Genomic DNA, 24,155 nt, shown 5'->3' with positions numbered 1-24,155 from the left:
AAAAAAAAAAATAAAAAAGAAAGGAGAAAAAAATGGGAAGAAATAAAAGGTCGAGTTTGAAACTCGTTTCTCGGTAACCGTGATACCTGTTCGATTTTTTATCTATTTGAAAAGGAAGAAAGGAAGATAGTGGGGGAGAGGGGGGGGGGGAAGGGGATGGTAGTTAGAGAAAGCGATGAGACTCGTTGCAACCAGACGACTGGGGAGAGCGAGGAGGGGGTGCAAAACGCGCGAAACTGGAATAGAAATAAACCACCGGTCATATCCCATTTGATATTCAACCTCCGGCGTATCTGTCGTACTGCGCTTCCGTGTCTCCTATTCTTCTCGTTACAATGGAACTGCTGAACGTTACTCGTTGATTTAAATTTTCCGGTACATGGGCGTGCACAGCCGCGGCTGTGGATATCGCCCACCTCCGCCCCCTTCACCTGCCAACCCCCTCAACCGCCGCCACTTTTCGTTCGACACAAAGCGCCCCGTCATTTTTACCAGTCGAAGAAGAAACGAGGGTAAAAAAAAAAAAAAAGAAAAAGAGAGAGAGAGAGAGAAGGATAATAAAAATTAAAAAAAAAAAAAGTACAAGAGAAGTTATAGGAAGAAAGTGCTTCCTGAAACCGAGACCCTTCCGTTTCGACGAACTAACGAACTATTTGCAATCAAATTTCGATATTTTTTTTTTTTTTTTTTTCTCTCTCCCTCGTGCCTTCGCCACTTTCATGCCAGTGGTTCCGACGCTCTCCTGGTTTGAAAATCTTTTTTTTCCTTTTTTTTTCCTCCCCCTCTTGCCACATCTGCCCTCGTTGCCACAACAACCGCTAATTGGACTTTTATTGGGCTTCAATGGGCTTCCTTTCTTCCTCTGTAGAAGAGATTGGCTCTTTTCTTCTCGCGAGAGAATGTGCGATTGTTAAATCGACGGATATTTATAAGGATCAGGATAATTAATAAGGAAAAATTGGAAAAGATAAAGGATTGATTTTTTCCCTTCTCCAATTATAAGCCGTGCTTCTTCGTAGCCGTGCGAACTTTTCACTTCGAAAAACTATTTTGTGTATGAAGAAGTTCTCCATTTTATAGAGATACTCCTCCTTTCCAATGTCGCTTGGACGTTTCATGCTAAATCCATCATCGTTCTTCATTCGATTTTTCTATCCTTTCGATGGAATACTCGACTTTCGGAATTTTCAAACGATAAACTCTACTTAAATATTTTCAAAAATATTTAAGTTATTTCATGCTAGCCGTTAAAACGTTTCGTCGTGATTAATAATCCTCCTCGAAATTTTATATATATCTTCATTTCGAATAAAGGAATGATTAAAGATGATACGAGGAAATTTAAACGCACGAAAAATCCCGCTGACGTGCAAAATACCGTGGAACGTAATTCAAGAAAGAGATTCTCGTTACACCGTTCCGTGGAACGATCCACCACCGTTGCGTTACTTTACCTAAAATCTAAAAGGACAACAGGGAAAACCGAGGGAGAAAAAGGATGAAAGATCCTATTCGTGACACCTGCTGAACCCCTGGATTCGTTTCATAGGAAATTAACGTCGGTCAGATTTAAAAATTTTTGATGTACGTTGTTTCCCGGAGAAAATTATTCGTTTCGAGAAACAAATTCAAATTTTCCTTAATTGTTTCTATCGTCGTATACTTTTCTTTATTTTCACCAAAGAATTATATTTTATATATATATATTAAGAAAAAGTTTCGCAAAAAGAAATGCAAATTTGTCGAGAATAAATTGAAATCGTTATCTTCATAAACCAATTTATAAAATTCTTACGTTCAACATTGCGAAGAGAGTAGCTCTTATGAAAATTCCTAATTCTAAATATCTCAAAAATTATATATATTCTATCTGTTTAATCCCAAAAAATAAACAAGAGATCTGGAGAGATCTGGAGAAATCTGCGAATCTGAAGAGAAGAAGGTATCCTCCTTGAACAAAGTGCCTATCTCGAAAATAAAAAGAAGACGTCGTATTCTCGAACAACGATCCCTAATTAATAGGAAATTAACTCGCCTCGACAAACGCGTGAGATCTCGATTAATCCTACGTGGGCTGGTTCATTCGCAGAAATAGCGTGTTTCCGGGGCGCGACGTGGCCAACCGTTCTCTCGCGCTCTGTCAGAGACGTCGAAGAATCGTGCTGACGTAACTGGAATATATCATAGCGAGGTATTATATCGGTGGCGCAGGCGGGGAAGGGGAGGGGAGGGGAACGATGTCCGCCACTGTCACGGAAGCGGAGGCAGAGTCAAGAATTTAGTTTGGCGAAACGGAAGACACGGCCATAATGAGTTTCCTATTAGATTCGGTTCCCATGGTTGCCTTGGTAACCAGCCTTCTACTTTCGATCCTCCCCTCCCTCCACCCCCGGCCACGTAAGCAAATACGCTGCACTTTGCTTTTTCTTCCCCTTTTCTCCCCCTCCAACAGGTTTTCTTGACGCGAGCGTCGAGAATCGCTGCAAATTTAATGGCCGAGCAGCATAAATCCGGCTCGGTGATCGGCTTTGAAAAAAGCGAGATTGGAAAGTCTAAGGAGTCGAATTTTATTTATATTATTATAATTTAAAAATGGGAATCGAACTCGAAAACGACGATGTTCTCTACAACAGGATAATTCGTTGATTAACGATAATGGCCACGGCATTGGAGTCTCGAGTGCATCGAAGGAGAAAATCACACACGACTGTCTCGAAACTGTTGGCGGTGTCACGACGAGCGTCTTCCTCCTTCGTTCTTCGATAGATGAAACAATAGGCGGAGAGAAGGACAGGTGTAATTAGTTGGATTGTTCGGATGGATCGAGATGCTATGCTAATGACTACCGGCCGGCCTCATCCACGGGTCTTGTAAGCGCGGTCCTACAATTGCCAACTTCTACACGCACGTAATTAAGGGAGAGGTTCGAAGCGGTTAACGATCGGCCTCGCCTCTGCGGCGTGGCTACTGCTGAATTTCCAGAAACTGGGTGACAAAGTTTAACTCGCTGACGCTCTCGATCGAGGGGATCGAGATTAATTCGAGCGTCCCTTCTCGTCGGTTGTCCGTCGGAATTTTCTTCTGGCTGGACCCTCGATGACGAGGGTGTGGTTTCTGCTCGATATTCTAACGAAATTTCGCGACGACGATGGGAGGGCGACGGGTTTCGAAAGAGACTTGGAGAGACTTGGAGAGAATTGGGATTCGGTTATGCATAATCGAGAAAGGAAGTTTACAAATTTACAGCGCGTCTTGATGATGAAAGAATAATAATAACGGCGATAATTAAGGGGAAATTGCAACCCTCTCTAGGATGGATTAAAGTAAAGCGGGGTAAAGTGGGGCGCGTAATCACTCACCTAAAATGCCGAGTCTGTAATTTATAGTGACGACGACGACACCCCCGTAACTCGCCAATACGCTGCCGTCGTAAGGGTTGCCGCTGCTCCATTCATAGCTCTCTCCGTGCACGAACACGATCACCGGGTATCTCCTTCCTCCACCGTCCCTCGCGCCAGCTGTAATCAATAAAATTATCCGCTGATCGATCGCCACCGCTGACACTTGATAGTTCGCGTCTCGCATCCTTAAACATCCATTTTTCAAAGGGGGCGCCCCCCGCCTTGTACAAACTTTTCACGCCACCGCGTTAAAAGGATTATCCGGGCAAGTTTGTCCGCAGGATTCTAACTCGTATCATCTCGTGTACAACTCGTGATAACAAGTTGCTGAAAAGTTTAGCCGGGTGGTAAGCGGTAGCGTGTAGGTCGGGTTAATTACGAATATATACACCCGCGGTGGTGTTGGGGAATCGGGGACGAGGCGTGTGCCGGGGGTGTATCGCGCAACAGCTCATCAGCGGGTAAATGAAAATGTTTCCTAGGGCAAAACCGAACGCCTTGTTACTCCTTCGCCCGCGGTAAAAACGGGGGACATTAGCCCGAGGTCGTTTCGATTTAATGGCCGAACCGTAGAAAATATTAAGGAAGCGACCAGCTGTGCCCCGTTGCCAACTCTCGTTAAAGCTCGCTCGTAAGTGGTCAAAATCGTGCGTCGCATTACGCGTTGCATCGTTGAAATGGTAACGATCTTCCACGATCGTCGACCTCGCTCGTTTCTTCACCGATGAACGTTTCTTCACACAAAATCACAGCTTGAGATAATTATCAATTTTACATCGTACAGAGAAAAAGACGCGCGAAATGATCGTCTTATCTTCCATCTTGTGTCCGGCCATAAATTTTAATCGAAAAACGTTCGAAAAACGTTCTCGATGTTCTCGACACACTGATTAAGTTAAAGTTCGTTCAAACGTTTAAACAATTAAGGTCTCGAAAACTTGGTTGGCGCGAGCATTATCCGTGCTATCGACACGCGACGTATCGCGTTCGAGGTAATTAAAACGAGGGTTCACGAACGCGGGCCGAGTACGTCAATCGGATTTAGTATGCTAATACGAGGTTGGAACACACGTGAGCATGATCGCTGTGGCGGACAACAGCCTCGGTCATAATTCAACAAATCACGCGTTACCACACACGCGCCCTGTTTGACCAATAGTGTTCAAATCGGGGCGATCCGATTTTCCCTCCCCAGCGCCGCGTTTTTCATCGAGGAGAATCGGCCGGCATCGAAGGGGGGAAATGGAAGCAGATAAACAATGAAATCTACGAAACGGATGATTGGATGTCTCGTTTTGATCATCGCGCGAAAATACAGTACGTGAGGAAGAATTTGAAAAGATGATCGAGCATTCTCCTTTCCCGCCGAGATAGATAGATAGATAGATAGATTTAATAGTCGGATATAGCGGTCGTTAAAAATCTTATTAAAATTCAATATTTGCGGCAAATATCTCGGCAATAGAAAGAAATTTTAATGGATGGTATTAAAAGCGATTAAATTCAAAGGTCGGGGGAAACGGAAATTTTATACGTACGTAACCTCTCTATCTCGGTCCCGGGCTTGGCACCAATGAAATTACAAAAACGGAGAAACAGAGCTGATTAAATATTTAATTCACTCACTTCTTCTCGTGCTTTCTTCCTCTTTATTAATCGAGTTCTATAAAGAGGAGAGACCGCAAAAGGGGTGGGTGATTCGATTCGTCTTTTTATCGCTTTTAATAAAGAAAAAAAAAAAAAAAAGAAAAAAGAAAGCGAACGTACATTAAACGCGAGCACGCGATGTTCTTCGTCTCTCACTTTTCTCTTTTGCTCCCCTTTTGTTTTTCACTCGGACAAACAAAGTTTCGAAAGAGGTGAAGAGACCATTGTGATATCTTTCTTCTCTCCTTCGGTCGTTTCTTCTTCTTCTAAATTTTTCCTTTTTTTTTTTTTTTTATTATCAACGAGAATTATCTCGTCAATAAATAGACGATAAACAAACGTATTACAAAACGAATCGTCCAAAATTATCAATATATTATAATACATCGTATTCTCAGAAACGAAGAGCAACAAATCGTGCGAAAGGCAAAAAGTCGGTATAGCAAGAATGAAAACAAATAAAAAAAAAAAATGTAATTTGAAACAAATGAGAATTCTTAATGAAACGCAATCTCTCGTGATAATTCATTCATATTTGTATAATTGTTCGTTTTTTTCGATACAACTTTTCTACATCGTTCCACTCAGACTTCCACTTTAACCGTCCCTCTTTTTCCACCCTTTTCTTTGCTACGCTATATTTCCCTCTGATTACTTCTCCCGTTACTCGACCTCTCCTCTTCTCTTTGATCCCCTTTCTCCTATCTTATTCCCTTGAAATCGTCCTATGTACCCGTTTATCCCATCGTGTTTCTCCCGGTAACATTGTCCCGTGCTCCTGAAATATTTTTCCAGAACGAACCGCGTCGCCTATCCCGAGATACATCCCCAATTTTATCTCGCGCTTTATTAAGCCGCCTTTTTTTATACGACCGTCACTTCGTATTTTGTCCAACACCGAATCCAGGAAAATGTTTCCCCTCCTTGAAACGACTTCGTTCCTTGTAACCCGCGCGAGTAAAAATTTATTTTCCAATTTATTTGTTCTTCGTTCCGTTTTTTTTTTTTTTTTTTTTTTTNTTTTTTTTTTTTTTGATAATTAATATCCAACATCATCTTCAATACGGTATCCATCCGTGAAAAATACACTCGAGAGCTTTAGTTTCACACCCTCGTATAACATCGCTCGAATTCTGGAGGATCCTCCTTCTTACCAACCTATGTAAGTATCTACTATGAGTCTTATGGGTGGGGAAAATAATTTACGATCACTTGACCACCGCTAAAAGCTCCGAAGGTAAGGATATTTGTCATCCAACTCTACGAGTACTCTCAGAAAAATAAGTTTCGGTTACTTTCAACAGTGATTTCCCTATCATTGCGTTTCTTTCTCAAATCTTCAACGTTTAGAATGAAGATAGTTTACGACCATTGATTTGATTGTCAAAAAAGCTTTGAAAATGAGCTTTAAAATATCTTTAGAAAAATAAATTTCAATAATTTTCAACGGTGATTTCCCTAACATTGCAATCTTTTCGATCTCGAATCCTCAACGTTGATGAAAATAGTTTCGATAAAACGATCACTGACTTGANGTTTCGATTAAACGATCACTGACTTGACTACTATTAAAAAAAGATTTGAAGATGAGCTTTAAATTTCAATAATTTTCAACGGTGATTTCCCTAACATTGCGTTTCTTTTCGATCTCAAATCATCAACGTTTAGGATGAAAATAGTTTACGGTTATTGATTTGTCCACTGCTAAAAAAAGGTTTGAAGATGAGCTTTAAATTTCAATAATTTTTAACCGTGATTTCCCTAGCATTATAATCTTTTCGATCTCAAATCCTCAACGTTTAGGATAAAAATAGTTTACGATCACTGATTTGACCAAAAGAGCTTTAAATTTCAATAATTTTCAATGGTGATTTCCCTAACATTGCAATCTTTTCGATCTCAAATCATCAACGTTTAGGATAAAAATAGTTTACGATCACTGATTTGTTGGCTGCTAAAAAAAGCTTTGAAGATGAGCTTTAAATTTCAATAATTTTCAACCGTGATTTCCCCAGCATTTGTTTTCGCGCTCGATCCTCGATCAACGTTATACCGCAAGATAGATGAAAAGCGACACGCTATTTTGCGAAACATTATCGGATACAAGGATCGAACGAGGCGAAGATGGATTTAATCGGTGTACAAATTTGCTGGATCGAAATTTTTGGCTCGGCAAGCCAGGCCGCCGATCCTCCGGATGACGCATCCATCGTGTTCCATCGCGTGTCAGGGCTGTGTTAAGGCGCGCGCGGGACATTCGATTTTATCGGGCGGCGCGCGATACATTATTTCAGCCGGTGAATAAATTTGCCAGAGCACTGTCAATATTTGATACGATGTGCAAACAGTTTCGTATGCTGGCAACGCCTCTAACGTACTTTACATATTCATAAAGCCGTGCGTTCCCCTGTTTTAACCGAGGGGGTATTGGTGAACGACGATGTTATCAATCGTGACGACTCGAATCGAATCGAATCGTTTCATTCTTTCTCGATTCCTCGAACGCGACGGGTGTCTCGATTTTTTCTTTCTTGCTTTTCTTTCTTCTTCTTTTCCTTGTTTTTTCAATTCTCAAAATCACGATTACCGAAGAGCGTTAAAAGCGAGGTTGAAATTAATCTTGGCTAGTTTTTAACGAGAAACGGATTCATCGTGACATCGCGATAGGTGTCGAGAGACAAAAGATTCGCTCCATCGGAAACGACGATTTCACAGGGCACAAAAGGGAACTTTTTCCGCCCGTTTTGCGCCTCGTGGTCTCGCCAGCTTGGTGAGATCGCCTGTCCCTCGATAAAAATGGCAGCGTATCTCTAAAAAGATTTTCTTAAGACGAGCCCGGCTCGGACGTAAGAAAGGAGAAAAGAGATACGATCGTGCTTCAACCTTGCCAGAGAAGCGAACTCAATTTCTAAATGCAATGCTTTTGCATCGCGCTTTCCTTCGAGTGTTACGAAACGGATTACGTTTGTTCGATAACTCATCCCGATAATGTTTCAACCACGTTGTCCGTCAGGGAAATGGAAAATATTTCTCTTCCCGCGAGTGGAAATATTAAAATCCATTCCCTCCCGAAACGATCAATTTCCCCCATACCCGAAGCGAACTAGCTTATTTCTCACGATGGATTACGCGAGACAACGACTGCGTTTTCGTGGCTTTAAAATCCCACCCCTCTAAAATCGTTTCATCCCCTATTTAGGGAAAGTTAGATCAGATAAGACGAGGACGAGGGAACGAAACTTTTTATTACTTTCGAATTGAATTCTATAAATCCTCGAATCGTCGTCGTCGTCGTCGTCATCGTCGTGGAAGTGGCTTCGTCGCCACGATAATCGTTTCGCGATTTACATTCGTCCGTATTGGATTCGGAACTCGGAACGAGAAAAACAATTTCCCTTCACCGTGACAAACATTCGTCTCCTTCTTTTTCTTTGTGCGTCAGCTTCGAGATTGTAGACTCTGTTTCTACACGTCTGCGTCTCCTTCTTATTATTTCTTATTACACGACTCGTGTCTATATAAGACGAGCTCACAGGCTGAAACTCGTCAGCGGAGGCTTACTTACGTAACGATTCTGCCGCAAACAGCGGAGAATCTAAGCGCAACCGATGTCAAGAGAATTACCCGTGTTCAAGAATCGGTTGCTAGTCTCGAACAAGTCTTGACGTCGCCCGGAGCTCTTCGCCAAACGCCGCCGCGATCTAACTTCTATCATAACTAAATTAATCGTAAAATATTCTTGTATATATATATATATATCTCCGATTTCGTTCTTTCCTGTATCGTAGGAGGAGATATTTTCAAAATTGATTTATCTTTTTCTTAGAAATTAAATCACAGATTTTTGAATAACAAATTTGTGCGAAAGATAACATTTAATATTTCTAATATTGTGAGGAACGTTAGGAAAATGAGTGCTATCGAGAATAGAGAGCAATCGTCCCTCTGGCGGCGAAGACAAGAACCATCGCGCTTAGGTTTCCCTGGCTTAAAACGATTGGCTGGTTCGTGGCGGTGACACATGCCAGCACGCCCGAGACCTTTTCGTTTCCCAATGTTCGCCCAATATCCCCACGAAAATCCCCTCGTACGAACCAAATACATATACTTTGCTAACTGACCAAATGGAAACTGTCGACCCCACATCACGATTCTAATATTTATACATAATTGCATCTCGGAAACGGTGTTCGTATTATCCAATCCTCCGAAACACACACGAATCGTTTCGACCACGTTTCGTCACTGTCGTCGATTCCTCGGTCGTGCGATTCCTCCCCCTCACTCGACTCCTTCAAACAGCATTAACAATCGCAGGGCAGGAATATTCCTGTTGGTCGCGAAATATCCGCCGCTCTATAATAGCCATAGGAACGATCGTATTTCGTATGCAACCGGCAAAGCCGCTGTTTTCATCGACGCGCCCTTTCCGCTGAACGGTCCGCGGGCCCTGACAATGCAGCCCCGGGAATATTACGAGATATAAACTAGACTAACACGGTGTAATTCTGCTTAGCATGCTAACTACGTGTTCGCCTGTAAGTCCAAGCGTAGGGTGGCCACCTTTATCCGAGCGAACAATCTGAAACTGTTGTACTATATATCCACGCTATCTCGGCCGGCTTCTAATATCATTTTTTTTATTCATTTTTTTTTTACTCCCACGTTATTATATCTTCGTTATAACCAACTATTCGCCCGTGGAAAAATTACGGAGGGATTAATGGAGTCGAGGAAGGGTTGTTGCAGCGAATTCTCGGCTGGGCTGCTCGAGAAAGGGAAGTTATTCCGATCTTTCCCCGATCCTACGTTCGATCCTCGACTTTCTTACCGTTTGGCGTTTTCGAGGGGTGGCCACCCTCGTCGCCCACGTGTTTCTTCTGATATGTAAAGCGAAACGGATTTTCGCTTTCCTTTGTCGTAAAAAGATTTATTTCGTGCAATTTCGCGATTTCGATTTATTTTTATATAAGAAATCGAGGTTTTCAAAGATTCGAAATCATTTTAATTAATCAGTGATATGACTTTGAATACTTAAGCTACGTCGTAAGAAATGATGGTGAACGGCGTATTGGAATTATTTAGAAAGATAAAAAATAGTTAGGAAATTTCGAAGATAAGAAAACAATTTTTCACCAAATACTCTGAAAACGATTCATCGCCTCTCTCAAAATTCGACGAATCAAAAAGTTCATCCGATTCCCGATTGCGTCCTATTCACCGATCGTCAACAGACGGAATATTCATGAACGCAGCCTCGGCTATGGATCACGGGCTGTGGGTGCTCGAAAGCTGGCCCATTCCAATTTTCTTCAATCGGAAGGGAAAAATCAGCGGTCGCGAAGTGGCGCCGATGGAATCACCGGCCCGACAAACCCGGCACAAGATCCGGCCGATTGTTTTTCCGGAATCCTCAGGGGGGGTGGTTTCCACCGCGAAGCGACCTACATTTCCCCGACACGTCGAAATATGGAGACAGTTTTCGAACTATCGCCGTCCCTCCAACAAATATTCCGGCACATTCGATGGGCTGAAACGAATTTTAAAGCATTTCCCCTTTCCTCCCTCCCTTTAACTATCCTTACCAGTAACAGATCCATCCGGATTCTTCCCATTCGAGTCACGAACCACGAATCTTTCTTTTTTCTTTTTTTTTTTTTTTTACCTCCTCCAAGGAGCTACTTTACAGGGAAAAACAAGGTTGGATGGGGGCGCGGAGGGGATGGACGACAACCGTTTCCGTTGAACGTATTCTCCCTGTTGAATTCGTATCGATGTCTTGTTTAGGGGAGGGTTGATTTTTGCTTCGATAGTCCCGGATAGGGTAGGAATTTTTTCGCGAAGGAAGAGAAATGAAATGCAGATGGATGTATGGAAAAAGAAACGTTGGAGGGAACGTTCCCCCATCCGTGAAACGAATTCCAACGCGATCGTTTGAAGTGAATTCGAATCGCTTTTGTAGAAGGCGGCCACCGCCTATGGGAAGGAAAATAAAAACGGAGGGTTATACGTTACCGCGGAGTTCGATGCTTGCCAAATAGACTTTTCACTAGTTCGTCGAGTTGGAAATGACTCTCTCTTTCTCTCCCTCTCTGTCTGTCTTTCGATCCGAGGCAGAACGCTAGCCAGCCGATTACTTTTTCTAAGGGTGATTTTTTCGTCCAAGCTCGTTTCTCTATACACACGTATAGAAAAGTAAGTAAACGCTATCGATTCGTCGAAGCAACTATTACTCGAACAATCGTGGAAAATGGCAAGGGGGATTAAGGGAATAGCTCCTCCCCGTAATGAACGAACAAGTTGATCGCGAAACGCGATCGATCAAAACGCGATGTTTTCATGAGTGCTCGAAGATGGGAGAAGATGAAACGGGGTAACAGATGGTCGGCCATCGGGGTTAAATGGCCGCTCCACGGAGAGAATGGAATGGAAAGAACGACGGAGGCGAAACGTTGTTTATACGGGGATGATGCACGAGGGTTGTTTAGTGGGTTCTGGTGGTAAGGGATGGTAACGGAGCGACAAATACACACACGCACACACAGACAAACACACGTATATACACGAGGCGAATTCTCTTCCGTTGCTTTGCGTTCCCGGCGAAATAAGGGAAGAAGAGAAAGAAAAGCAAAAGGAAACCCGCAGGAAATGTCAAGTTTTTTATTAAATATCCCGCGCACCACCGCCCAAGGAAACTGGTTGGCGCGAAGCGAAACAAATTGGATACGGTCCTCCTCGTCCTCGTCAATTGAGTTTCGCATCCCCATCCCTCTCCGCGCCCTATGTCAGACAACTCTGTTCCAGTCGTCTGTCGCGACGCTTGGCCTTCGATTTAACGATACTCCGTTCGAACGAAGTATCTTCGAGCTTGCTTTTTTCTTTTCTCTCTCTCTCTCTCAGAAATTTCTCCCGGCAATTTCTCTCGGTTAAAATATCGACCGAGTTTGCGCAATCGTAAAGAGATACGCAGAAAATGTATACGCGTCACTTGTAGATTCATATTATGAATATATCAATACGCGTGCCAATGGATTAATTCGAGAGCCATTAATTTTAGAATTTGTGGGGAACGTTAACGAGGAAATGAAGAGCGAAATAGTAAAATATATATATATAATATACGGGGGAAACGAGAAGCAATTTTACAAATTGACGTCGTTCTTCGAATTTTATTAATTATTTCGAGGCGAGACGGTGGAACAGTAACAATGTTAAAACATCGAATGTTTACCCTCCCCGTTTAAAAGCGGCCGTGCAATCAACCCAGTTAACTACGGCCGTGCATCGAGTCTTCGTTATTTACACATAAATTTCATTATGAAAGTTTAATAAATCCCAATTGCAATGGGAATCTAGTTGAGCCGTGGAAAATTATTTACACGAAAATTAATTAAACTTATCCGGCTACCTTGCGAAAACAGGGGTTACAATTACCTTCGGATCACCAATTCAAATCGCCTTATTCAACCCCCCATCCCCTCCTGTATCATAAATATTCATACAAATTGCGTGGTATCGTAAGAATCACGTCCACGTTTACTTTCCTCGAGCAATTTTAAAGGACGCAGAGGATGGAAGAGGGGTAGTAAAAGTGGGAATAACGGCCAAACACCCCGTGAAGAGAAGACCACCCTTGATGATGGTCCACCGATACGACGATTGTATCTGAATATCTGTGTGCGAATCCGTGGTGAGATTTAGTGGAAAATCTGTAGTGTGTTTTGGACGAAGGGGAAACGAGGTAAGGGTTCTCTCCTTGAGAAGGAAGAGGGAGTCTCGAGAAAGTTTGATAGAATCGTTATTTCGTTATGTCGTTTTCGCGATTGAATTATTAGAATAATTCGTGTCATTTTATTTTACGTCCACGATCCGTGGAGAAGTTTCGTGATAAATTGAAAGAACGATAGAATAATAGATAGAGGAAAGAAGGATAAGAGGGGAAGTTTATAATTCTTGGAAAGCAGATCGAGATTGCGGTTTATAAGGAAATCTGTTTACCAAATAATGGATTTGATGGGATTGATACGATATCCGAGGGACTGGATATCGTTTCTACATTCTAGATACGATCAACGATGACACTCGATTAAAAGTTTGCAACATTCCCATTGTTCTTCTCGATATTGCTCGTATCGTGGCCGCACTTGACATTTGATTTGTCGCTACCACGTCCATTCGCTTTACGGATTTATCGCTTACCTCGTATCCATTTCAATTCCTAGACTACTTCCACTTTTCAAACTAGACCACGTTTTCGATTCTACGATAATAAATGACAAAAAATATCGAGAATTTTCATTCGAGATTGCGAAGAATTCCATCGCAAGAAAAAGGATTCGAATTCTCGAGGAATTCTTGAGATCATCCTTGAGCGTGCTCCACCCATTAATTATAAAATCCGCTGGATTCATCGCTACCACGTATCCATTTCAATTTCTAGAAACTAGATTACGTTTCAATCCTGCGATAATAAATAATAAAATACTCGAAAATTTCGAAAATTTCCATTCTTCGACCGCAAGAAGAGGAATTCGAATTCTCGAGGAATTCTTGAGCTTGCTTCACCCATTAATTATAAAATTCGTTGGATTTACCATCATTTCAATTCCTAGATTACGTTTCGATCCTACAATAGTAAATGACAAAAAGTTCGAAAATTTTCATTCTTCGAGACCGCGAACAATTCGACAGCAAAAAAAAGGATTTGAATTTCGTGCTCCACCCATTAATTAATCATCGCATTAAAATCTGCTGGACTCATCGCTATCACGTATCCATTTCAATTCCTAGAAACTAGACTACGATAAAATACTCGAAAATATCGAGAATTCCATTTTTCGATCGCAAGAAGAGGGATTCGAATTCTCGAGGAATTCTTGAGCGTGCTTCATCCATTAATTATAAAATTCGTTGGATTTACCGCCATCATTTCAATTCCTAGATTACGTTTCGATCCTACAATAGTAAATGATAAAAAGCTCGAAAATTTCCATTCTTCGAGACCGCGAACAATTCGACAGCAAGAAAAAGGATTTGAATTTCCAACAATTAATTAATCATCGCATTAAAATCTGCTGGACTCATTGCTATCACGTATCCATTTCAATTTCTACGTTTCTACGATAATAAATGATAAAATACTCGAAAATATCGAGAATTCCATTTTTCGACCGCAAGAAGAGGGATTCGAATTCTCGAGGAATTCTCGAGTTCATCCTTGAGCGTACTCCACTCATTAATTAACCATCGCATTAAAATCTGCTGGACTCATCGCTACCACGTATCCATTTCAATTTCTACGTTTCAATTCTACGATAATAAATGATAAAATACTCGAAAATATCGAGAATTCCATTTTTCGACCGCAAGAAGAGGGATTCGAATTTTCGAGGAATTCTCGAGTTCATTCTTGAGCGTGCTCCACCCATTAATTAACCGTCGCATTATAAAATCCGTTGGAGGGCGACTCCCTTTCGGGCGGTTTCGCGCGGTGGGTGAAAGCCGTGGAGGAGAGCGCGAGGGTAGATTTAACCGGACAATGAACCGCGAAAGCAACAAGGCCGGTTGCTGCGGCTGGAGCGTAACGCTCGATGCCGCAGCCGGGCCAGTGACACGGCCAGGATTATGGCGTCCAGATAAGGACTATGATGGTGACCGCTTATCGTACCTCCCGATCAACGCGCGTGCATGGGTCTCTGCACGGCCAGATAATACAACAGGCCTACCCTCTTGTTGGGATGTCGTTACAGTTGTAAAAATAAATGACGTTGGTTTCTCTCTCTCTCTCTCTGGTGAATAGAGATACGTTCCAAGATGATACTATTGTACAAGCGAATCTGACCGAGTTGGTTTGACGATTCTTTTTGGAGATTTGGATTCGAGAGCTTGAGCAAATTTCTAATAATTTTAAATTAATTTTTTGTAAGAAACTCGTCTGAATATATACATATATAAATCTGTGAATAGGGATAGACTCGAGAATTTATGTACTGCACGATCGGATCGAGGAGTAGAGATTGAAAGGAGAGGTTCAGTTCGCATCGAGTCGGCAGCAATAATCGTGATGAAATAAATGAAGGTTAAGAGAATTGTAAAAAAAAAAAAAGAAAAAGGATATCACGGTAGACGTATAGGTAGGGCTGGAAATTATACCGTGATATATCATGTTGAAATTCACCCGGGCTGGGGTGAAATTCAAAAGGTCGTCGGGAATAAAGGAATCGATGGAGTTTGAAATTTGGATGGGAGCCAATTTACGACTGCGTGAAATATGGAACGGGAAGATTTACAATTGCATAACGTCGGTGACATCGACAAATCGCCCTGTGTAACTGAATAAAAATTAAATAAACGCGTACGGGGAGGGGAAAAAAAAAAAAAAAAGAAAAAAAAGATCGGCGATATATTTCACGATATATGATGGATACTTAAGTGAATACTGTTACCCCTCCGAGTGATGTATTCGCCCTCGAATCGAACGATTCGATACCTCTTTTTCCTCCCTTGTTCCTCGGTGTCGCAATCCGTAGTAGTCTTTCTCTTAAAAAAGATGAAAGACACGAACGAGAAAGAGAGATTAAGGGACAAAGGGGCACGAAGGTGCGCGTTTTCACGGCAATCGCGGTAATTTCCCCGAGGATAGAGCCGTGTCTTTCACGCTCGCCGCCGTCCAGACTTATGCTAATTAAATCGAGCGACCGCTTTGAAAGGGATAAACGGTGAAAAATGAAATAGCCGAAAGCACGTACGTCTAGCGTCTCCTCCAACTTAATGCTCTCCCCCCTTACGAGAACTTGCTTCTCGATTTTTCTCGAACGAGAGGAATAAGGGACGAGACTTTTCTCCGCCCGATTAAAACCGGGTTTTCTAATTAAAATCACTCGCTTTAACGTATTTATTAAGAATATTTCGAAAAGTTGGCGAGATAATTTCGAATAACGAAAAGAAAAAGAAAAAAAAAACACAGGAGAGAACACACGAACGAGTTACGTCCGGCGAGAGCAATTAACGATGGATACGAGGATATAATGGCGAAGCGGAGCCGCGATTAATCCCGAATTGATATACTGTGGATAGGAAAAAAGGGAGCGGAGGGAAGGAGGACCGGTTTGCGCACGGTCAATATTTTAGTCGGGTAGAAAAAGTGGAGGGCAAGCTCTCGTAATGAAATTAAATTTCAAAAGGCATGTGGATGCCCCCTCCCTCCACGCATTACCAATTGCACCGCGTTACCATTTCCGTTTTTTCGCTCCTTCCTCTCTCTCTCTCTCTCTCTCCCCCTTCCCCCTCCATTTATACGCGTATTTTAATTCCATGGTGGACGGGAAAGGAGGAACGGCGAGGAATTAAATAGGAAGCCGTTGCCTACGGGATCGTGAAATTACATCGTCCCCTATCTCGGAATTCTATACATTCCGATTTCGAGATATTCGTTTCGATAGCATTTTGTTTCGCGAAGCCTTGCCTAGCCTTCGTTGGATTAATCCTTAGAAATGGGCGCGACCTGGTCGTGGGGGGAGATATCGATCGGGGAGGGAAAGATGAGGGAGGGAAAAAGTGGAAATAACATCGCTGTTGTTGATGGGAAATCAAATTTTCGCCCTCGCCGCATTCGCTCGGTTAAATAATTCCCCAAACTTTTGAAACGTCGTGGCGCGTTACGTGGTGCAAACACGTTGGCCGGGAAACGGAACGAAAATTAATAAACTCACTTTCCATTGGGAAATACGTTTGGTAAGTTGGAAGAGACAACGAGAATCGAGAGAAAAAGTAAAGAGGAGGAAGTGATTTTTTATTTAAATTTGCAGTTCCTCCCCCTGCGGTGATTGACTGACTTACTCTCCTCTTACTCTTGTTGGGAGGAGAGGAAATTTTTAAACGCGCGGACCCGCGTGCATCGAGGAACGAAACTATGAAATATGAATACCGTGGAAACAGGAATGCGCGGTTGTCGTGACGCGAAAGTCTGTTCGATTCGTTTTTCCATCTCGACGAGTAATTCACCGGATACGTTTAAATCTTTGTATTTCCGGCTCTTGAATTGTTTCCGTTAGGACAATGATTTGAACCGGCGTTTTATATCCACGAGAATTAGCGAAAGAGACAAAGCCGGTGAGCGTTTCAATCGGTGAGAAATCGGTTCGCGAGAATTCGTACGACACTTTTCTTCGACGAGGTCGAACGAATCGCATAAAGGAGTAACTTTTAACCTTTCTCTAACCGATTTTCTTCTTCCTTCCTTTCGACACGAACGGCGATTAAAAGCGTGTATCTATCTGGAATAAAGTGGAATGGAAAAAGGTCGAATGACCGGCTCGAACGTATCTTCGTGCGTGGCTGCCATCGGCTGCAACCTTGCCGTCCTACTTTCTTATCATAATTGTCCCGCCTTAGAGCCTTTTATGATCCGGTAATGCCATCCAATCTGGCGCGATTACTCTTGCAGCAGCCACGAAATTGAACGAATTAAGGCACACGTCTCTGGCAGGGGTTGAAGGAGCTCCACCCCTCCGCCCTTTATCCGTATCTCTCATTTACACACGAGCGCGCGTGTGTGCGGCCTCTCTTCAGCCCTCGGGCCGTTCTCTTTCTCGCTCTTGTGCAAGCTGGAAAGCTGTACGAGTGGCATAAATTTAATACGGTACACGCCAAGGGAGGTGCCATACGTCCAAGCCTGTTAAGGTCGTCTCTCTCTCTCTCTCTCTCTCTCTCTTTCGATGCATACACTCTTCTCTCCTCGAAATGCCTCGTCCCTTCCCTTAATGTTAAATTAAATAATTTATCACTAACCGATCCGGCCAATCAACCAACTATGATTTATGCCGAATCGGAAGAGATCCTCGCTAACTTGAATTTATTCGATCGGATAAATGAAGTACGATTGACAGAGGACAAGTAATCGAATGGGAGAGATTAAGGAAATGAAAGATCGATTTGGAAGAAAAGTAGCAAATGGTTAAGCGAGAAATGAAATCGAATTTTTGTTTTTTACTTCGTTCGTAAGAAAGAAGAATTATTTCTTCGATTGTGAATAATGAAAAATTGTTTTCAATTATTAATCTATTAACGATAATTTTACTTTTTGAATCTTTTCTCAAGTTCACAAATCTACACGAGCACACGCACGATTTTATCTCGTCGCATTTTAAAAACAATTTTACTTTCAACGTTATTTCAATTAACATTTAATAACATTTTCTTCGTTCATTTTCGCGAACATTGACCGTAAAAATTCATCAATTGAAACAAACGTTTTTATTTAATCAAATAGTTTTAATCGTACCTCTCTTAATTATATTTGCAGCCACATTTTAAAAAAACCAAATTTAAAGGTTGAAAAAATTTTTTACGTTGTACCTTCTAAAAAATATTATATCCCGTGTTCGCATCTTCCATTTCCTGTATAAAATGTAATCCAATAATTAACGCTCCAATAATCAATCGTTTTCCACGATGATACAAAATCAACCACGATAAAATCACTCGTCGTATTTTCGTGAAAATCGAAAATCATTTAACTTTCTTCGCTCTCTCTTCGTGTAACATCTCTCGATCTTCGCCCCTCACCACCCCTCATTGTTTAGATTTCTTCGCCCGTATCATCGCGGCTTACCTGTTTGGGAACCGACGAGGTGTTCGAGTAGGGGGTACGCGCGACAAATGGAGATTATTCCATGGCTGCGAACAAGGACGCGACGATTCCTTACGATTTTCCGAGTCGTTGCCGCCCTCCACCTCCTCGAGATAATCTTTCGCTCGATCTCGAGGATTACCGTTAACGCCCGCGCTACTACCCTTCCTCCGGCTTAAACCGTCGACGAAATACTCCACCCCCTCCCTCCCTCCTCTGGATGGCCAAGAAAAGAGATTGCCCAAGAGAAGAGAAAAGAGAAAAGAGGAAGAGGAAGAGGAAGAGGAAGAGGAAGAGAGGACGGTGAACCCTTCACACGCAACCCTCCCTCATGCATTGAAATTTAGTTACGCGAGCTTTTCCCTCTGTAATTGGATTCGTACCACGAGGAGGATCTCGCCTCATCTTGGCGGACGAGAAATTTTATCGATTCTCCGTTTCGCTCCCGCTCTCGTGTTAGATCGTCTCTTCGAGATTTGTTAATAAACCGTTGATCGGTGAGGTAGATCGTTGGGGAGAAAGTTCACGAGGGTGAAGATAAAAGTACGCGATAATTTGATGTATCGAGGGTGGAATGTGGGTGGGATTGGGAAATTTCAACTTGGGGGAAGGGGGAATGAATGAATCTTGCTTGCCTTTGGCGATGGAAAATTTATCAGGTCGAAACCTGCTCGATTTCGGGGCGAGTTAGAGATAATGCTAGAGAAATATCATCCATTTGTATTCGAAACGATCAATATTTACGGAAATATTTTCCAACCTGTTTATTTTCGCTGTTATTCCGCTCCCAATTAATCGCATTAATTGACGCGTAATCTTTCGAAAAGTGAGATTTCCGCACGAAGAAGAATTTCCGCAAGAGTATTCCTCTCCTCGTTTTGATAAAGGACGCGAAACGCAATTACGACGACGTTAGTTCTCCTTTTTTTTTTTTTTTTTTTTTTTTGACGATTTAACGCACAATTAAACGTGTAGACTGGTTAACCGCGGGAATTCACGGTCTAGTTGCACGGGTCTCCGAGATTCCGAGGTGAAATTTGCTAGAAGGAAGGTGGAAGAGGTGGTGATTCGCGGTCTCGTCAAGCAGCGCATCCTAAGATTTCATTCTAAGAATCGTGGATCCCTGTTCCTCCATCTCAGACGCGAAGATATCAATTTCTTCACTCTTCTTTCTTTTTCTTCTTCGTTCTCTTCTTTTTCTCTTTTTTTTTTTTCAAATTTATGGTTTCAAAGAAAAGGCGAAATTCGGTTAAAAATTCATTGCGAGATCGCCTTTTGAAAGGCGAAGCACATTTTCCAAGAAATCTCGATGACAATGAGTTTCAACGAGTCTCTTCCACCGGCCATTAAATTTTCGACTGTGCGCCGCGCTTTTTCACCCTCGGCGCCGTCTCTGGGGCATCGCGGGAAATCGAATTAAGCCGTCGTCGTCGTGGACAGGATTTTTCTGTAAGAAAAAGAGCCGGAACCAGGAGAGAATACTTGGCAAAGGGCGGTACGCCGCTAACTGTCTTTAAAGCTTCTCGTCCTCATCGTCGCCGCGGAAATGTTTCTGGAATCACGTTTGCGGTTTTCTTTTCCCGCTTTCTCTGCTTTCTTGCAATTTCCGAAACTGAAATTGCTCATTATTTTTTTAGACGCAACCTCGCTCGCAACGGTTTTTATACCCGACGCATAAATTTCGCTACGTATTCGTAGCAGAAAAAAAAGTCGAAATCGTCATTTTTAGGGATATAAAATTTATTTTTATCCAGTTTTATAATTAAAAAATTTAAAGCTAACATTTCTTTGTATCTATAAATTAAAAAATTATGCATTTTGATATTATCGCAAAGAATATGATTCGTGATCTAACTTTAAACTACAAAACTTTTAATGAAAATGATTAAACTCGAATCGGATTGTTTAAATAAAAATTCAATTTACCTATTTTAAGCAGAATTATATAAAACTTTTAAATCAATTTGGAGTTTCAACATACTTGATTCGTTATAAGCTACTTAATTCGTTATTTTGTCGGAAATAAACATATTCATTTACCTTTTTAACTCGATTAATCTCTGTTAAAATTATAGGAAAACTTTGAATCATTACAATCTTCGAAGATAATTACTTTCGACCAACGAATGAACGATCGATAGAAGAAATCTTTCCCTTTAAAATACTTTTTGATTTATTTCGATTTCTGATTCCCGAGATATCGTCGCGTAAAAAAAAAAAAAAAAATAATTTTTAATCGTCCACTCTATTCTTTTATTCAAACCTCTCGCTCGCATTTCGTCTTACGACATATCCCAACAAGACGAATACCAAACGCGATTCTTGAAAAAACTTGTAATATGCGATTCCTGGAAAAACGTAGTACGCATGTCCAGAAAGAAATTCCATTTATAATCATTTTATGTTATTCAATTGGGACGAAAAAAAGGATTTCAACGATACAATTTCCTCCATTTATATCCGAACGAACTTTCGATTCGAAAATTTCAACTTCCAAATTCTCATACATCGAATTTCTTTCTCAATTATCAAAAGTATGCACCTATACTATTTTCTAATTTCTATTTTTTTTTTTTTCCACTCTTTACCAATCCTTCGATCAACTTTTTCCCTACAATTTATGAACAACGATTCAAGTTGTGTTCCCGTTGTTAACGCGTTCGAGATCGAATACATAGAAGAGGCGTGATCGATCGAAGGGAAACGTTTCACCTTTCCATCCCACCCTTTCGAATCGCAATCGTCGAACAGGGCGAGATTACCGATAAACCTAACGAGGGCCAAGATAAGATCGAACGAATCGTTTCGATGCGTTGCGAAACGATGCTGGATTTCGATTTCTGTTCTCTGTTGGTGTTCCGTGGAAGATCGAACGACACCGGCCAATAAAGCGTGAACGGCGGCCGGATATTACCGGCTTAGAAGCTTTAAACAAAATTAGTCGGCCAGCTCCCAGCGGAGTGGGGGGAGGGGAGGGGGGGCTTGCCGGTTTAAGGGGGAAAATTCGGGGGGAGATCAATTTCACTGTAGTTTCAAAGTGAAGCCTATTAAATTCCGGGGGCCGCGTCTCTGGAGAGGCTCAAAGGAGCCTAGCTACACCCTCTCTCTTACCCTTTCCCTCCCTCCAATCTCGGCCTCGCTCTCGCTCGCACACCGCACCTCGTATAAACACGAGACCAGCACCGCAACGGTGGGTGCACCGCCCACCCAGAGGCGAAATTTCTAATCGGATAACACTTCGATATAATTGCCTATTGCCTATCTAGGTATCGTTGCCGCTCAACGCCTACCCTTGTTGCACCCTCGTTTCGACGCCGATATTTAACATTCCCATTCTCGAATTGGTCGAATCGAATTGTTTGTTTATCTTTTTCAAAACAATATATAAACTTTAAATATCTGGAGATCGATAAAGATAATTTGGATTTTTCCCATTTATTATTATTATTATTATTATTATTATTATTTAATAATAATTTTGTCACGGATATTTAAAGTTCATCGAGATTGCACGATTTTATTTGTTAATTTTATTATCGAACGTTGCCAGCGGTATTATTTCATGTTTTTAAGTTGGTACTTATTCATCTTCTTTCACGCAATACAACGTGTTTTTATTAAACGCGTATTCGTTCGGTCGAATCGATGCGCGTTATTTATCGTTTCCACTGTCAACGTATATTTAATATCGCAAGAATTAGTAGAATGATTCTCGATACACTTTCCCTTCGTGTATTTTCTCCTCTTCGTTTTGCGTGGAGGAAGAATTCTGTGTAGAGTTTTTATCATTTATTTCACCGCGAATTCCGTCTGCTCGTTATATCACGCAATCGATAATGTACTAATGAGGAGGAATCAATTTTTGGAGTTGAGGAAGAAATTTGTTTGATGGTACGGGCCGTGGTTGGCGCATCGCTTGGTCCACGCCAGACGAACAGGGAGGAGGAGGAGGACTAATAAAGAAGAACAGAAGAGGAAGTGAAAAAGCACGAGGCCGTTAAAAATAACGAGTTCGTTAGAGATAGCCATTCGGGAAGCTTATCCGAACATCCGCGGTCATCGAATCGAGTTCGGCTCGTGGTGCGGCCTGTAGTGATTTAAATTGAGTTACAACGTTGAAGTTTTATTAAAATAAAAGAGAGAGAGAGAGAGAGAGGGAAGGTACATCCCACCAGAGAACGAATTTTTCCCCCTAATGTTTGAAATAGCCGCTGGTTTCAACTCACTTGACTTTCCCTTCGACCAATTCAATTATCTCGTTAATTTTCAGGATTCGAAAGAGTTGGAATAAAGGGTTGGAAGTAGAAATATTTTTCCGCGTATATATATATATATATATATTTCCTGATCCTCAAATATCGAATTTAGGGTCGAAAGTACAATGGGGTAGAACGGAAGGGTTGAAACTTTTCCAAGCACGGATTCGAGTGTCTCGGGATCGGAGATTGGAGGAGGGTGAAATTTAATGCGGTCGCCGTTTCGGTATATCCGTGTATTGTTTGATCAAGGTGGATGATTTTAATCGGCCTCTTTAATTGCCTTTAAGTGGCTCGTTGTGAATTTTCGACGTGGAGCGGATTGGACGAATATTAAACATCGCGTGCGTCGTACTTGAACCATTAACTTTCCTTCCTTTATCTTTCGTGAAATTTGGACATTAATTAACCCCTCGTTTAAAACGGTCGTAACACCGATAACTACTTACTTAGAAACTTTTTTATTTCGAATCCGCTCGAAACTGGTCAAAGAAAAAATGAAAAAGAAAAAGAAAAGAAAAAGAGGATGCGATTTCACGTAATTCGAGAGGAGAAATGTATAAAACAGAGGGTAGGTTTTAGACGCACCCCGAGAAATGTGGAAACGCGTCGACTGCGGATCCCGACAGGATTGCAGACAAGTGGAAATTCAAGGAGGCAAGCAGCCGGAAAAATGTGAAGCCGGTCCGGTCGATCGACGCGCTCTTAAGAAGATTACGCTCTCCGCTTCCTCCATCTTCCGGAGGGTGGAGTGGATATCTAGGTAGCTACGAAGATGGCCTGGCCGCAGGAGTATCGTTCAGAGACTTACTGCCTTATGAAACTCACGGCTCGGCCATGGTGTCTCGATTTCACGGTACACGGACACTCCTTTCACGATCTCTTCGATCGTTTTTTTTTTTTTCCTTTTTTATCACGCGGATTGCGATCCTTCATCCGCTACAGGGTATCCTCGAAAATTGTTTACAAAGGACAAAACAAAAAAGGATCGATCGATCGATATATTGAAAATATATATTCTGAAAGAAAGGAGTGTTTTTCTCAAAGTTGAAGATTGAAGAAAAGTGTGGTTTCGAGATTGGGCAGAAAGAATGGAAACAAGCTCGCTCGATCGAGCCTATCCCATTTATTCTTCTCTCCCACGAAGAAGACATTCAACCGCCACGCGAATAAAGCGAGGAATAGAAAGGTGGCGAGCCGAGTGGGTGGGAAAGAAAAGAG

General features: G+C 41.9%; 1 protein-coding gene across 1 annotated transcript in view; it reads right to left on the bottom strand.

Annotated features, from left to right (window-relative positions):
- The window catches only part of LOC122713460 (neuroligin-4, Y-linked), a 252,666-nt gene that overhangs the window by 41,059 nt on the left and 187,452 nt on the right, over positions 1–24,155 (bottom strand). The window contains exon 2 of the mRNA XM_043933929.1: positions 3,360–3,518. Within this exon, the coding sequence (XP_043789864.1) occupies positions 3,360–3,518 (159 nt within the window). The remainder of the gene's footprint in view (positions 1–3,359; positions 3,519–24,155) is intronic.

This window comes from Apis laboriosa, unplaced genomic scaffold (genome assembly GCF_014066325.1).
Source record: "Apis laboriosa isolate Shangri-la unplaced genomic scaffold, ASM1406632v1 scaffold23_cov150, whole genome shotgun sequence".
NCBI lineage: Eukaryota > Metazoa > Arthropoda > Insecta > Hymenoptera > Apidae > Apis > Apis laboriosa.
Note: the sequence above shows the minus strand (reverse complement) of the source record. Positions and strands in the feature narration are given on the sequence as shown.